The sequence below is a fragment of the Dendropsophus ebraccatus genome, chromosome 3, assembly GCF_027789765.1.
Source record: "Dendropsophus ebraccatus isolate aDenEbr1 chromosome 3, aDenEbr1.pat, whole genome shotgun sequence".
NCBI lineage: Eukaryota > Metazoa > Chordata > Amphibia > Anura > Hylidae > Dendropsophus > Dendropsophus ebraccatus.
In genome coordinates, this window is record NC_091456.1 from 11,057,497 (window position 1) to 11,075,242 (window position 17,746).

Below are 17,746 nucleotides of genomic sequence, written 5' to 3' on the forward strand. Positions count from 1 at the left end.
CTACATCCTCAGAGACCCATGCCCTATAGGAAGCTATCAGCAGCTTAGATACTTCTAACCCGCTGATAGTTTCCCACTCGATTGTGAGTATATTTCATACACATACATTGGTAATGACTCCGCGTGATAGAATCTGTATGTAGGCAGTTATTATATGGTCATATGATTGATTATATGGGTCAGGCCATAGTGTTCCTGGTAAGCAGTCAGATCATGTCTGGCGGCAGTAATGACAGGTCAGCTGGTGACTATGACTTGGACGTTCTGTACCGTCTGGCACTGAGATCAGTGGCGATATCCTAATAACAGTGAGTCAGGGCTGCTGTGCTGGGACATGGTGTGATGTCCATTTTTATAATGGACAATTAAAATAAAAAAAATCATACAGACAAATAATCTCCTAGAATGTAGGGGGGTATTACATCATTACATCATTACATCATGGAGATAATTTTCTGCTCATTTTCCTGCAGGCAATGAAGGTTCTTTCCAAGAAGAAGTTGATGAGACAGGCGGGATTTCCACGTGAGTGTGTGACACACTGATATATTGCAGAATACATGGGCAGCAATTATCCAAGCTTTATGGAAAACGGAATTTCAACACTTTTGTTTTATTTCATTTCATCTTAATGGATTCAAACTTTTCTTTTTGCATTTTTTTTTTTTTTTATCGGAGCTTTGTGTGTCTTAAACAGAACTTTAAATCCCTTGCTGTATTCCACTCAAACATAACATTTGATATTTTGCAGCCCATGATGAGACTAACAATTCCTTGAATACTTATTATGTATTTAGTCTCTTTCCCCCAGTTCTCAGCTGCTGCTTTCTGCTGAAGACACAAAAATCTGTGTGTGAGCTTTTCTCTCTGTCTCCTGATGTAAACAAGTCCATATCTGCAACTCTGTAGCAGGGAGGATTAATCACAGCAACATCAAAACACGCACACAGCTCTGCTACAAAAACATACCCACAGATGCACAGTGCTGCATCAGCATACATACCCGCCCACACCTGCTACATCACAATATACAAACAGCTCTACTACATTCTGTCTAGTAGCTGCACAGGTTACTCAGCAGTCAGGTACAATGCAGAATCAGCACTTTGCCCGACCATTAGAGAAGCCCTTCTCCTGAATATAAGAGGCATGCAGGGGTCCCACAGGAATCCTCCCCACTCAATGCAGCAGTATCACACTTCAGTCACTGCTTGCCTTAAAGGAAAAGTCTGGCGAAAATTTTTATTAATGTATTGTATTGCCCCCCAAAAGTTATACAAATTACCAATATACACTTATTACAGGAAATGCTTATAAAGTGCTTTTTTCCCTGCACTTACTACTGCATCAAGGCTTCACTTCCTGGATAACATGGTGATATCACGACCCGACGCCCAGAGCTGTGCAGGCTGTGGCTGCTGGAGAGGATGATGGCAGAGGGATGCTCAGTGTCCCTCCAGTGTCCTGTGTCCCTCAGTGTCCCCCTGCCATCATCCTCTCCAGCAGCCACAGCCCGCAGAGCTCTGGGAGTCGGGTCGTGACATCACCATCTTATCCAGGAAGTGAAAGCCTTGATGCAGTAGTAAGTGCAGGGAAAAAAGCGCTTTATGTGCATTTCCCGTAATAAGTGTAAATTGGTGATTTATATAACTTTTGGGGGGCAATACAATACTTTAATAAAAATTTTCGCCAGACTTCTCCTTTAAGGGGCAGTTCCTTCAGGGACGACATGTCATCAGCAACCAGGAAGGACTGGGCGCACAGGTACTGCAGATCATAGCTAGAGATGAGCGAACCTGGAGCATGCTCGAGTCGATCCTAACCCGATCGTTCGGCATTTGATTAGCGGTGGCTGCTGAAGTTGGATAAAGCCCTAAGGCTATGTGGAAAACATGGATATAGTCATTGGCTGTATCCATGTTTTCCAGACAACCTTAGAGCTTTATCCAAGTTCAGCAGCCCCAGCTAATCAAATGCCGAACGTTCGGGTTCGGATCGACCTGAACCCGATTCACTCCTCTCTAATCATAACATATTAGCATAGGTACTTTTTTTTTTCACTTAACATCTAATTTTCTTTTTTTAAACCCTGGAAACCCTCTTTTTAAAGTATACCTAACGTTTACATTTTTTTTCAGAAATCAACAGTACAGGCGATTTAAAGAAACTTTGTGATTGGGTTTATTATCCGAAAAATTTATCATGAAAAAGCAGTTTGAAGTTCTCTATGGAGAGGGGAGGGGTGGAAGGAGATGAGGCACCAAAACAGGACAACAAAGAGTTAATTTACAGCTACATCACCAGGCTATCTCCTCTGAGGTCAGCACTGACCTCTCTGATCTCTGAATACTGGCTTTCACACAGATCCCACTGTGTAATCCTTTGTTCTCTGCTGGCGACTAATCTCCTTCCCTCTCCGTAGGTTACACAGGGCTGGACTGATGTAAAAGAGATTTCCTGATAATGAGCAGTGAATGAGAGAGAGAGGGGGGTAGGAACCTGGGGAAAGGCTTTTTGAATGTAGATATTGGCATATTTGCCTAATAAACCCAATTACAAACTTTCTTAAAATCACCAGGACTATTTATATCTGCAAAAAAAATGAAATGACAGTAAAACTTTAAGGTTTTAATGTTGTGTCTGGTTGGTGCAGATAATTCTCTTTATCGGATCCTGTGCTCTTCTCTATAGGTCGTCCACCCCCCAGGGGAACTAAGGCAGCTAGTGATGGGGGGTCACAAGCCAAGGGGCCTATAGAGCGAGTCTACCAGGAAATTGCAATTTTGAAGAAACTTGACCATCCTAATGTTGTGAAGTTGATTGAGGTAATTTCCTTTATTTGCCTATGATAAGATGTCTGCCTGGGTGTCTCCACATCTATGATCTTTTGATAGGTGTGTATATATTTTTATCAAAATGGCTTGTTTTAAAGGTCTTATATCTCCTACATTGTACCTCTGTATTGGTGGGTTTTGTGGTTTCAGTGTCCAAAAGACACAAATTTTCAGCATTCTGCAGTAGTTCGTCCTTTCTCATCCTTCAGGTGAAGGTGGTTTACCGCCAAGTGCCTTTCATCCTCCTAAACATTGTCTCCATGGTCCAGAATTAAAGGGGAACTCCAGCAATCCCATAAAAAAATGCACAGAAATCATATAGATGCGTTCACAGATTCCACTCTGACTGTTTGACACCTTTCCCACTTTTCTACGCTGCTCCCAGCCCCAGATTCACACTTTTACAAATGATCCCAGTTTTTTCATCATGGCACCCAGACAGAAAACTACATCTCCCAGCATGCATTGCACCTCAGAGACAACTGCTAAGTACCCGCCCCTGTCTTGTAGTATCTGCCCACCACTGGCTCCACTGCTTCTGCTTTACATAGTAAGCACTCCTATCTATCTATCTATCTATCTATCTATCTATCTATCTATCGATCTACTTATGTACATAAATAGATCAGAGAGATGGAACAACAGTGTCTCCTATACCCTATACTACTCAGGAGAGGCTGTTGTTTCCCCACCATTGGTCAGGTGATCACTGTGTGATGTGTGGTCTGTGGAGGTAAAGATGAGGTGTTACAGCTTGCCTGGCAACAGTAGAGACAGAGATCATGTGATCTCTGTCTCAGAAAGGAGGGGGAGGACAGAAGAGAGGAGACAGAGTGGACCAGGAAGTGAGAATTTTCAGCAGCTTCAGGATGTGAGTCAGGACAAACTGACCAATTCATGTAATAGAAACCTATTACACACAAGCTTAGATTATAGGTGTGGGTTGAACAGGTTTAATTTTTTTTTTTTTAACCACAGTTCCCTTTTAATGGGAAGATTGTCAGACCTTCTTCCCAAGCTGACTCTCATACTGGCAATACAGTTTATCCAATAGCAGCAGCAACAAAATTCTTTGAAATCAACTTGTGCCAGAGATTTGTAATTTACTTCTATTAAAAAATTTCCTGACTTTCAGTATTTATGAGCAGCTGTATGTCCTGCAGGGAGTGGTGTATTTTTTCCAGTCTGGAGAGCAGAAGAGGTTTCTTATCAGGATTTGCTACTGCTATGGACAGTTCCTGACATGGACAGAGGTGGCAGCAGAGAGCACTGTGTCAGACTGGTAAGAATACACCACTTTCTGCAGGACATACAGCAGCTGACAAGTACTGGAAGACTGGAGATTATTTAATTGAAGTAAATTAGAAATCTCTGGCACTTTCAGGCACTAGTTGATTTCAAAGAATTTTTTTTCTACTGAAAGACCCCTTTAAGGATGTAAGTAAAATGTTCCTGTGCAGGAAAAAGGCTGGTGCTAGTTCCAGCCATCTCTCCCGTGTACCCTGCTGCTGTAACAGTCTTGTATATCCAATGTAGAATACACAGAAGTGTTTAACATGCCTATAAAATATTGGATGAAATCTCACGATGCTGCATCTTTTTTTTTTTTTTTAACCCTTTCAGCCAGGTTTCCTTTCTGGAGTGATAGGCGGCTGTGATGCTGGAACAGGTTTTTGCTTCCCACCTATTATTAATGCCCCTGTCAGTGTGGGTAGTGGGGGAAGCATATGTTGCCCCTGTAGCATTGGAGTTTTTTTTTTTTATAGGGTTAATTAGAGAAGCTTTAGAGGCCACTACAGCGGATACATCAGTTCCCTTGGAAACGGGCAAACTGGATGAGCTCTATGCAAAGTCGGCATACGTGGAGCCTGATTAGCCTGGTTTTTACAGAGAGCTGTATATTCCCAAGTGCAATAGAACATTATAAATTATTCTGCAGCCGTAAAAACTGTCAAATCCACAAACATGGCTAAAAAGAACGGGAAAAGCATCGACTGTCAGACACAGAACAGCCAGACTGCGTGTATCTCAGACCCCGGTCATATCCTGTTCTGTGGGATATACCATACTCCCATACTGTTACTTTGCATACAGCAGGGATCGGGAACCTTCTGCCCTCCAGCTGTTGCAAAACTACACTGCCCATCATGCCTGGACAGCCAAAGCGAAGCTTTGGCTGCCGAGGCATGATGGGAATTGTAGTTTTGCAACAGCTGGAGGGCAGAAGATTCCCCGTCCCTGGCGTACGGGAACAGGTTTATTTAGTTTGGGAAATAAATTATTCCAAAGGGAAAAAATAAAAAAGTGCTGTATGTTCCTTTGGAAACACGCTGGATGCACTTTTTATTGTACAGCAGGGGTCCCCAAACTACGGCCCGCGGGCCGCATGCGGCCCCCCGAGGCGTTTTATCCGGCCCCCGCCGCACTTCCGGAAGGAACAACTCTTTCATTGGTGGTCAGTGAGAAGACTGCTCTCACTGACCACCAATAAAAGCGTTCCCCCTTCCGGATCACGCCAGCCCCTGCCCCGCATCCACACTGCTGCCGACATCCCCGCCGAAGGGATCCCCCAGCAGGTACAGCGACGTCATCACCGCCCCTGCCGGAGGATCCCTCAGAGATCATGTCCAGGTTACATCCAAGACGGGGGGGTTGGTGGTCCATGCGGCGCGAAGGAGGCTGGCGGCAGGGCGACATCTCACGCTGCTCCGAGATCTGCAGTCCTGCTCTGAGATCTGTGGTCTGGTGCAACGGACCGCAGATCCTGGAGCAGTGTCAGATGTTATCCCTGCCACCTGCCTCCTCCGCGCCGCACGGACCACCAACCCCCCGCCTGGGATGTAACCTGGACATGATCTCTGAGGGATCCTCCGGCAGGGGCAGTGATGACGTTGCTGCTCCTGCTGGGGGATCCCTCCGGCGACTGACCGGCTGTAGAGGCTAGAAGAGATGAACACAGTATTAGGTGAGTATAATTTTTTTATTTTTTTTTTGTAGCAATGCAGGGGGGCATAATAACTATATGGGGACATTGCAGGGGAACAATATAACTATATGGGGGACATTGCAGGGGGTCATTATAACTATATGGGGGACATTATTACTATATGGGGGACATTGCAGGGGGTCATTATAACTATATGGGGGACATTATTACTATATGGGGGACATTGCAGGGGGTCAGTATAACTATATGGGGGACATTGCAGGGGGGCATTATAACTATATGGGGGACATTGCAGGGGACAATATAACTATATGGGGGACATTGCAGGGGACAATATAACTATATGGGGGACGTTGCAGGGGGACAATATAACTATATGGGGGACATTGCAGGGATACATTATTAGTATATGGGGTGAAGGGGGAGTTAGGGGACGCTGGTTGAGAGGGGAGTGAGGGGTTGAGTGGGGGCTGGGTGAGGGGTGGAAAGAGAGGGATGCTTTTACTTTTTTGGGGAGGGGGGGGCTTTGTGGCATTTTGCACTGGGATTTGATTATAGTTTTTTTTTGTTTGTTTTTTTATGGTCCGGCCCTCCGACGGTCTTAGGGACAGTGAACTGGCCCCCTGTGGGAAAAGTTTGGGGATCCCTGTTGTACAGTGTGAGGCTTGTGTTCTCTAATAAGATGTTTCCTGCAGCTGCATCCCCCCCCCCTTTGTCTGCCATTTTATTTGATGGATTACTGTTGATTTTGTTTGGAAACTGAGAAGGTCTACTAGTTAGTTATACATCTGCTTTAAGGCTAGGTTCAGACTACGTATATTTCAGTCAGTATTGCAACCAAAACCAGGAGTGTATTAAAAATACAGAAAGGATCTGTTCACACAATGTTGAAATTGAGTGGATGGCCGCCATATAACAGTAAATAACGGCCATTATTTCAATATAACAGCCGTTGTTCTAAAATAACAATAGCCGCTGAGGGGGGGGGGCCTATGCGGCGATGACGTCATGGATGGGGCAGGGCTAAGTGACACTAGTGGCGGAGCAATGGGGCACATAGCCTGCGAGCCCCGCCCACATATACCAATCCACAGGTGACAAAAACGACTTTTTACCAGAACAAGCACCATGAGGTGTGATATAAAATAAGTAATGAAAGCTGTAACATTTACCCTTTACACCTGTGGAGAGCAGTCAGAATGCAAATAGGGGGTGACAGTGTCACTTTAAGGAAGATGTAACTATGATGTAAGAAAACCCCTCCTGGGTAATATGATATTGTATACTGTTAGTTGTCACTTCCTAGTGACATTACCCAATGTGTGCAGTACGGCCTGTTGTGGTAATAGAGGAAATGCCCGGCATGCGGATGTTTGTCAACTTCCATAGCAAACCACAGATCATCTAACTGTTTTGTTCATACATACTTATATGTGCTCTAAAGCCAGTTGATTTGAAAGAAAATCTTTTTTGTCCTAGTGCCCCTTTAAAGGGAACCTGTCACCAAGACAATGCTATCTAATCTAGCATCATCATGTTACAGAGCTGAGCAGATTGGAAAAAAATCCCTGATCATTCTCTGTTAAGGAGTCCAATGGGCGGTGTCACTCAATGATTGGATCACTCACTGGACTCCTTATCATGGAAAGATCTGAGATTTTAGTCAATAAATTACAAGTTAGGGTACAAACCCACACACCGTATACGCAGCAAATACGCAGCAGATTTGATGGTGCAGATTTGATGCTGTGTTCAGTTATTTAGATCTAATCTGCTGCGTATTTGCGCCAAAGCAAATTTTCCCATAAGAAATCATAGAAATGCAATTGGTTTTGGTTCCACACCCCAAAAATAATGATTTATTATTCTTAATAACATGTAAAACTAATGAAACAAACATTCAGAAACAACAGAATCTGTGATATTATAAGTTACTGTACAGTAATGGAGAGGATGGGAAACACAAGGGCGGACAGAGACTGCAGGGAGCAGGAAGGAATGAGCAGGGCAGATGTGGGCACAGTATAGCAGCACTCTCTGTCCGGGGAGAGAGGGGTTACAGCTATGGAGAGATTACCTCCACAGTCCTGTCCCCTGATGTAAGCCCCAGTCTGATGTGGATCTGTTATGATTAGGAAGTTGAGGGAGACTTCCTGGGTCAGAGTACAGGGCTGTAGACCCCGCTATGCAGACCATCCCCCTCCCCCACTCCCCCTCCCACCCAGAACAGGGAGCTCTTACACCAAAGCATTGCTCTTACACCAAGTCACAATTTTGAAAAACTCTGAGCTCTTAAACCAAGTTACCAGTGTATATCAATCTGCTCAGCTCCTTCTGCTCTATAACATGATGCTGATAGCTCAGGTAACCTGTTTAGGGTGATCATAGCAATAATTGGCTTCTGTAGGTGGAAATCAGTGATAAATATCTTGTATCACAAAAATGTGACTAAAATTCGACTTTGTAACCCATATTGAGGCTAGAGTCTACAGATTGGTGTCCCTGCTCATTGTAGATCCTGTGACTGTTCTCCTGCTCGGGCCTTGTGTACACATATCAGACCAATAACAGCAGTTACAGAGTTACAGCCGCCACAGCTGGGGGGGCATCAGCCGGCGCTCACATGATTAAACGGAATAAGATAAGTGGAATTCTCCGACATGGCTGCCTCCCTCTGATTGGCTACTGACTTGGCGGCCGAGGTGGAAAACTGTACAGATGTGTGATAGAAAGCAAACGCCGAGCACCGTCCGTCCTGATGGGATTAACTGCTTCAGCCACCGTGTAGTATATGGCTGGGCTTACTGTCACTGCTCGTATCCTGTTTAGTTATTTATATGGGTGTGTATGTGTGCTGAATCTGATAGAGATACAGGTCAGGCTGGGTTCACACTGCGATTTTGCAGTACAGTTATGCAAAAAACGTATGTATTTGTCTGCATTTATTAGATCCATTTTCCATTGATTTCCATTTATTACTAAAAAAAAGGGATCAAAAGCATCCATTTTTAACATTCACAAAAACGTGGTTGACCATATTTTTGTGTGCATAAAAAAAGGATGCGTTTTGATCCATTTTTTGATTTATTTTTTTTTAATAATGCAAGTCAGTGGAAAAAATGCATCCACACAAATACATCTGTTTTTCATCCTTTTGGCATAAACTGACTGCAAAAACACAGGGTGAACCCGGCTTTACACACAGTTTTCTGAGTCTTCAGCAGAAAGCAGTAGCTCAGAACTGGGGGAAGGAGACTGAAAAGGTAATAACAAGTATGGGAGGAATTGTTAGTCTCCAAAAAGGAGGGATATTTATTTTTTTTTATTTGTCCCCCCACTGCTTGCTGGCACATGTACTCACCAGTGATGATGGGTGTCCTGCGGCGCGGATGTCCCTCTTCTGTCTCCCTGTCGATTGATGGCCGGAAGTCCTGCTCTCCCATAGAGATTGAATTGGAGAGCATGACTTCCAGCCTTCAATTGACATGGAGACAGAAAAGTGGTGACGTGAACGTGCGCGGGATTTGAACGGCGCAGTGGGACCAGAACTAGGCCGCTCCGCGGAACACCGATCATCACTGGTGAGTAATATATATTAGCTAAAAAAATAGAAAAATAATAATAGAAAATAAAAAATATTATTGTTTATTTATTATTATTATTATTATTTTTTATTTTCAATATAAAGCAAATTTTTCAGAACTGTATATTTATCATCTGACGATGAAAGAGTTTTTTATTATCTTCATAAAGGGCCTGGATTGCTTTATACGTGTCTTCATTTCAGGACAATAAGTGTTGTTCCCCCGATATGTGCAGCACCTTTATGTCTGCTCTGTATTACATTAGACGGATGTAATGAACACATTGATGGCTCCTGCTCTCCATGTCCCATGGCTATGTTCTGACTGCCGCTTCTTTTCTGTTGCTAGGTGCTGGATGACCCCAGTGAGGACCATCTGTACATGGGTAGGGAAACTTTAGCGTATTTTAAGCTCTGTAACCCTTTCCGCTTCCCTCGGCACAACTGTGATGTGGGATTTAGAGTCCAAGTACAAGACCTACGAAGGGTTATATGGTTAAAGCAGGATCCCGAACAATGAGAAAATGTTCTACAAACCCGTAGGCGATATTCACACCGTATATTTGTCTTGCAGGCTACATACCATAATCCGTGATCCATTGATTTCAATAGCAGTTCACTTCATAAAAAAAATTACAAAATCTGCATGGGCTCTGAAATGGATAAATATGGAAAATCTGTTGTGTGAATATATATTTTATTTATTTTATTTATTTTTATTGCGGAGGTCATGTAGTCACATTAACCCCACTGAGTGGCCGGTGCACACGGCACTACTATGTGTACATGAAGCCCCTTCACATACCATGTTTCTATGAAAAGGGCTAGGGCTAACTTTCGGGGTAGGTCTTATTTTTGGTGCACCCCTACACTGTAGCCTCCCTCTATATGGTGGTTAGCCACCATACTGTATGTCCCTCTGCTGTTAGGCTCCTATACTGTAGGTTCCCCTGTAGTTAGGTCTCCATACTGTATACCTCCCTCCACCCTCTGTACTACTTTCCTCTATACTGTATACCTCTCCCTCTGTAGTTAGTCCCCCATACTATATACATCCCCCATTAGCAGATAGTCTCCATACTGTATACATCCCCCTCTGCAAGTAGCCCCCATACTGTATACACCACTTTTCTGCAGATAGTCCCCATACTGTATACATCCCTCCCTCCTCTGTAATTGTTCACCCCCTTACTGCACATATTCCCCCTTTCTGCAGGTAGCCCCCATACTGTATACATCCCCTCTGTAGTTGTTCTCCCATACTGTATACACCCCCCTCTGCAGGTAGTCTCCATACTGTATACATCCCCCTCTGCAGGTAGCCCCCATACTGTATACATCCCCCTCTGCAGGTAGTCCCCATACTGTATACATCCCCCTCTGCAGGTAGTCCCCATACTGTATACATCCCCCTCTGCAGGTAGTCCCCATACTGTATACATCCCTCTCTGCAGGTAGCCCCCATACTGTATACATCCCCCTCTGCAGGTAGTCCCCATACTGTATACATCCCCCTCTGCAGGTAGTCCCCATACTGTATACATCCCTCTCTGCAGGTAGTCCCCATACTGTATACATCCCCCTCTGCAGGTAGTCCCCATACTGTATACATCCCTCTCTGCAGGTAGCCCCCATACTGTATACATCCCCCTCTGCAGGTAGTCCCCATACTGTATACATCCCCCTCTGCAGGTAGTCCCCATACTGTATACATCCCCTCTGTAGTTGTTCTCCCATACTGTATACATCCCCCCCTCTGTAGTACTTCCACCATACTGTATACCTCCCTCATCTGCAGGTAGTCCCCATACTGTATAAATCCCTCCTCTGCAGGTAGTCCCCATACTGTACACCTCCCTCCCCCTCTGCAGGTAGTCCCCATACTGTATACCCCTCCCCCCTCCCTCTCCCCCATATTCAATGTCCCCTTCTGTGCACCCAGTGTCAGGGATCTGGTCAGCTGACTAACTAGGGCTTATTATTGGAGTAGGGCTTATATTTCCAGTCTACTCCAATACCTTGCAGAATTACGCCAGATCTTATTTTCAGGGTAGATGTAATTTTCTGAGAAACCCTGAGCCTACTGTGATGTATCTACCTATAGAGAAGGTCCATGGACCTTACAGATCTTTAGGGCCTGTTCACAAGGCGCACCTCAGCCCTTTGCGCCTCTCTGCTTGTAAGAATTGACTTGTCGATTCTTACGAGCAGAGAGGCACGGAGAGGGGAGGCGCGCCATGTGAACTGGCCCTAAAGATCTGTAAGGTCCAGAATATAACATTGCTGTTCCACATCCTTAAAGGGGGACTTCGGTGAAAAATTCTCTTTCATATTGACTGATTTTTAGAAAGTTATATAGATTTGTAATTCACTTCTAATTCAAAAATCTCCAGTCTTCCTTTACTTATCAGCTGCTGCATGTCCTGCAGAAAGTGGTGTATTCTTTCCAGTCTGACACAATGCTCTCTGCTGCCACCTCTGTCCATGTCAGGAACTGCCCAGAGCAGGAGAGGTTTTCTATGGGGATTTGCTGCTGCTCTGGACAGTTCCTGACATAGACAGAGGTGGCAGCAGAGAGCACTGTGTCAGACTGGAAAAAACACACCACTTCCTGTGGGACATACAGCAGCTGATAAGTACTGTAAGAGATTTTTTTTTAATCGAAGTAAAGTACAAATCTTTCTTACACCAGTTGGTTTTAAAGAGAACAATTTTCACCAGAGTTCCCCTTTTAAATACCATATGTTCTTCATATTATATTTATATGACTAGAATGCATACCTCTTGCCAGTATATGGGATACATATTAATACCAGCTTTTTATATTTTTGTTTTGCAGTGTTTGAGTTGGTTAAGCGGGGGTAAGTTCACAGTTCATGGTATTTTGTAAATGTCTCTTAAAGGGTTTTTCCAGACACTACAACATCGATGAGCTATCTTTCTTTATCAGGTGCAGCTCTGTACTTACACACCACGTCTGCCACACTTGGGTTAAGGGGCCGTTATACTTGTAGCAGAGCAGCGCCACAGATCCCCTCAGACGGATATGATAAGGATCCTAAGGATGTCGTCAGATGACCTAGCCCTGGAAAACGTCACTGTTATCCTGGGAATGTTTCTGGATCCAGTGTACAGAGAGGCCTGTCAGTCAGCGCCGGCCCACCTCCCACTTCCCGGAGTGAATCATAGCTAGCTGTGATCACATAGCCCGCTGGTGTATCTGGATGAGTGAAGGGGCCTCACCGCACATCTGAAACTAGTGACAACTTCATGATCTCTTCACAGATGTGCTATGCAAATGTGATGTCAGATGAGATTATTTATATACATGCCCAAAACCAATTGCTTCACTGTGAAGTTCACTTTATTTTTAAAGAGACTCTGTCAGTAGATTTATGGTGTCCCATCTCAGGGTGACATAAACTAGTGACAGAGAAGCTGAACAGAATGATGGATCACTTACATTGTTCTGTGCAGCTGATCCAGAGAGATCTCCTCCTGAATAACCTGGACAATAAGTAGTCCTCTCCATTATGTGCATGAGCTCAGTAGTCCTGGATATTCATGAGAAGCAGAAAACTCCGCCCACCAGCTGCTGATTGGCAGTTATCTATCCATGCTGTGTATAGGCAGCAACTGTCAATCAGCAGCTGGGGGGAGGGGTGTGACAAGAATCCTATTCTCCTGCATATTAGGAGAACGGCTGAACAGAATGATGTCAGTAATGCGCCGATCTGTTAGGCATTTCTCTCACTAGTTTATACTGCCCTCATTTAAGGTGGAATAAACCTAGCGACAGATTCCCTTTAAAGAGCAGAGAGGTAAGAGTCATAAGAGGCCTTCAATATTGTAGTCCCAGAAAACCCCTATACGTTCACCATTCGCATGTTAGGCAATAGCTTTTGGACTCTTTAAAGGGGTATATCAGGGACTACTTTTGTGTACAGTATAATTCTGTTTTAACGCTGCAATAAAAAAAAAATAAAAATACAAAGCCATACTCACCTTCCTTTATCCACTTGTGTTCTGAAAGTGCCCCTCCCTGCTATTAGCGCTTCCTGGTGTTTGTGTTGGCACAAGGAAGTCCCTGCTGAGCCAGTCATTGGCTAGAGCAGTACACCAGAAAAGCCAGTCGTCTTTGTGTCAGAACAGCAGTGGATAAAGGAGGGTGAGTATACTTAAAGAAAAAACACAAAAACCCTTCAAGAGGTCCCCTGCCTGGTATTTCTGTAAGGATTTGTTATTTGGATCTATGACTTAACCCTTCATTGTCCAGTTAGAGCTCCTGGATGCAAGTGCTGTATTCATTTCTACTTTTTTTTTTTCTTTGCTTTTTTTCACTCTAATAAAGTTTGATGTGCTGTGTAAAAACGGTGTACACATCTAAAAACTGGTGATGGCTCCATTGGTTGTAAACATGTTTCACTGTTCTAACACATGTACGTTACAGCCGTCACCAAGTCAGTCTGTTTAGAGAGTGGTGACTGTTACCATGACAACATCAGATAGCAGCAGGAGCACCATGTGCTCCTCTTAACCTCTGGATGGTACTGAACGTGGGAAAACAGACTTGTATATTAACTATTAAAGGTAAACTGCAGAGAAAAATATGGAAATTATACAGATTTATAACTTCTATTTATAATAAAAAAATTTTTAGTACTTATCAACTGCTGTATGTCCTGAAAGTAGTTGGTGAATTTTTTCCAGTTTGACACAGTGCTCTCTGCTGCTACCTCTGTCCAGGTCAGAACTCACATTTTGACTATGTCTGACCACCTTCTGCCCCCTGGTATCATAGAATCTGTCCCAGGTGGGTAGCATGAGCTTCAGTCGTCAGTTATCTTAGTTTATCTAGGTGTCTGAGATTTCCCAGTTATCTGCACTGCGCTGTAGGATACTTAGACCTTCTTAATACGGGAGCTTTGTCCTACTGGGATCAGCTCCTCTTGTTTCAGGAGTCTGTCCTGCACTTTTTTGACAAATTCATGGTGTGGACTAGGTTATTCCTCGGTGGCTACTCTCCTCTACTTGTTGCTTAGCACTGGATAGTGAAAGTAGTGGTGCATTTTTTCTAGTTTGACACCGTGCTCTCTGCTGCTACCTCTGTCCATGTCAGGAACTGTCCAGAGCAGCAGCAAATCCCCATAGAAAACCTCTACTGCTCTGGACAATTCCTGACATGGACAGAGGTGGCAAAAGAGAGCCCTGTGTCAGACTGGAAAATAAATACCACTTTCTGCAGGGCATACAGCAGCTGTTAAGTATTTGATGGTTTGATTTTTTTTTTTTTAAATAGAAGTAATTTATTAATCTTTATTACTTTCTGACACCAGACAGTTTAAAGAGTATTAAACCTAGCAGAAATTTTGGGATGTCGTAAAGTAGGGATCTTGTGAGACATTGCACGTCTGGACTTTCATTAAGTAAGAGCGCAGTTAATCTATTCCTGCCCTATATGCTTGTATGTGTGGTACTCAGCCAGTGATGTTATTTGTCGTGACGCCAATGCTAGTCCAGCACACAGGTGTCATGTTGGTACCTGTTTTATGTATGGCCAGTTTGTGTCCCAAATGTTCAGTAACCTCCGGGTTTGTTGTGGGTCCCTTGGGCTCTTGTCATGGCAACCCGGAGTGGCAACTGACTCACCCGAGATGGCAGTACCACCACCCACAGAAGGGTGAAAAATAACCTGTGGCGTGTGTATAGGTGCAGGTGCAGACAGAGTCCCATGCGTTTGATATATAAAAATAGAACTTTACTGAAGAGCTTTGAGAATACAACAGTACACGTTTTGCAGACAGAAATAATCTTGATAAAGACTTGAGGGCTTGAGGTAGATTCTTGGAAAGAGTAGTAGTGCTTTTTAGAAGGTAGAGGAGAGGAGTTTGCCAGAGGAGCCCTATGCCCAATGTAGCCCTCTTTGTAGTGAACTGATACTCGTACTCACATTGTGACTATGTCTGACCACCTTCTGCCCCCTGGTATCGTAGAACCTGTCCCAGGTGGGTAGCACGAGCTTTAGTCATCAGTTATCTTAGTTTATCTAGGTGTCTGAGATTTCCCAGTTATCTGCACTGCGCTGTAGGATACTTAGACCTTCTTAATACGGGAGCTTTGTCCTACTGGGATCAGCTCCTCTTGTTTCAACAGTCTGTCCTGCACTTTTTTGACACATTCATGGCGTGGACTACGTTATTCCTCGGTGGCTACTCTCACCTACTTGTTGCTTAGCACTGGATAGTGAAAGTAGTTGATTGCATAGAAGAACTCTCTGTGAGAGCTAGACTCTCCGGCATCTGTTCACACTGGATACCTAGTCTGAACTGAACAGCCTTACTCCCACACTGAGCTAACTCCTCCTACAGGGCTGCGAGTGTAAGAGAGCAAGAACAGGATAGGTTAGAAAAAAAAAGAGCACCTCCTAGTGGTCAGCACATAAAAAATGGTACAAATAGACAATTAACCCATTACCTTCCTTCAGCTGTGCAATAGTATACATATAATAAATACTTACACCTAGCGGGGAAACTTAAAATACCTCATCCACCACTTGTTTAACCTGAGTGAGAACTTTAGGACAGATGCATAAGAAAAACACTAGTAGAGGGACACCACATGAGGAACAATTGCAGCAAAAAATTTAGAAGCCGTTCAAACCAAACAACTACTCCAGGTGCAAGGTAGGTTCAAGTCCAGAAACAATCTAATGCAGCAAAGATGATCCAACACCGATTGAAGTAGAAAAAGTGAACCCCCCGCCTAGCTGACACTGTACATAGAGGAGAGGGCCCAACTGCCGTGAAGCCCCGCCTAGGTGACACTGTTCATAAAGGAGAGGGGGCCAAACTGCTGTGAAGCCACATAAAAGTGCAATGTTAACGTGACACATTAACATTGTGCATTTGTTTGGTTTTATGTCCGGTATGAAGTTCTGAATAAAGGCTTAAAGTTTTTCCTCCATCAATCGGTGCTGGATCATCTTTGCTGCATTTGTAAGGAACAGTCGGTCACATTCATCTCTACAGCAAACAGAGATTGAAGAGAATTTAGATTTAGTGGCTCTTTAGAAAAATTACTGGAGAAAGAGCATTGATGACCTGAGAAGCCGCATTTATAGTCATGGACGGCAGGATCCCATTACATTAAGAGGCTAATGGGCCCTTACATGGAGCAATCACTAGTAAGTGATATCTCAGTGTCCAATTCAATTGCAAATACAGTTGTGGTATATACTATATACAAGGCCAGTACAGTATGAGTAATGCAGTTTATTTCAGAAGTTACTCAACTAGATGTGAACTAATGCTTCAGATATGAATAGAACAAATGTCTTCTGCTAATAGAACATTTGCCATTACACAATAAATGGAGGTTTGTGCTTCCAGCTTTGTTCATAGTGTATATGCTTAAAGGGATTATCCGGGTAACAAAAACAATATTCCAAACAATCCCCCTTCAAAATATTGTCCTATATCTAATATACATGAATAACCTATTTTGCACCCTTTCCCTGTTTTTTTTTCTCATTCTTATCCGCTCTGGATGTCTAAAATCTTCTACTCTGGGCTCATTCTGACAACGCTCAGCTCCCTCTCCCCCCTCCCCCTTGTAGACACAGGTCATGCGATCTCTCTGGGGGCCAGGTTAACTGTCTATTGACCCCCAGGAGACATTATCTGCATCATCTTCATGCACCTGTGCTGCTTCTATAGACTTACATGTGTCCCTGAGCCTAGGTCTCTGTAATATGAAGCATTCTAGTTCTATATCTGCTTGCTGTCAGTGAATGCAGGCCTATGTACCTGTCTTTGTGTCTCAGCTCTGTAGATTGTAAGCATTATAGATGTTCTTAGAGTCTGGATTGAACTAGAATGTTTTCATTCACGGTCAGCAAGCGGAGATCTAAACCTACACTACACCTCTCACCCCCCAGCAAACAGATATGCAGCACATAGCTACACCATGTGCGCGTCAGCACTGCTACATCATCAGCTAGTATGGAATACATACTGGGGTGATCTGATGCAAAATCGGGGAAAAAAACAGCCCTGTGTTTACTGTGCAATAATTTATGATAGCATGACGGACCAATCAGGGAGATGCATGATGGGAAATGTAGTTTCCTATCCTGGTTATAGATCGGCTTTTAGAAAAACTTGTAACTCAGGAAAGACATCCACTAGAAAGACAGGAGACGTCTCAAAATACTCAGGGGGACTTGGTGAGTAAAACGGGCTAGCATTTAATTTTTTTCACTCTTGGGTGGATAACCCCTTTTAAGCTGCGGTTCTGATTTAAAGCTTACCGGCGGGGTGCTGTGTGTTGGAGATGATATTGATTGCTTATCCTGAGGATAATGGTCAAAATTTAGACCGAATA

The 17,746-nt window shown here is 43.8% G+C and overlaps 1 protein-coding gene across 6 annotated transcripts in view; it reads left to right on the forward strand.

Annotated features, from left to right (window-relative positions):
- The window catches only part of CAMKK2 (calcium/calmodulin dependent protein kinase kinase 2), a 62,828-nt gene that overhangs the window by 30,664 nt on the left and 14,418 nt on the right, over positions 1–17,746 (forward strand). For all 6 annotated transcript variants that reach the window (XM_069960908.1, XM_069960902.1, XM_069960909.1 and 3 more), the window contains exons 5-8: positions 474–525; positions 2,692–2,825; positions 9,714–9,750; positions 12,204–12,225. In XM_069960908.1, the coding sequence (XP_069817009.1) occupies positions 474–525; positions 2,692–2,825; positions 9,714–9,750; positions 12,204–12,225 (245 nt within the window). The remainder of the gene's footprint in view (positions 1–473; positions 526–2,691; positions 2,826–9,713; positions 9,751–12,203; positions 12,226–17,746) is intronic.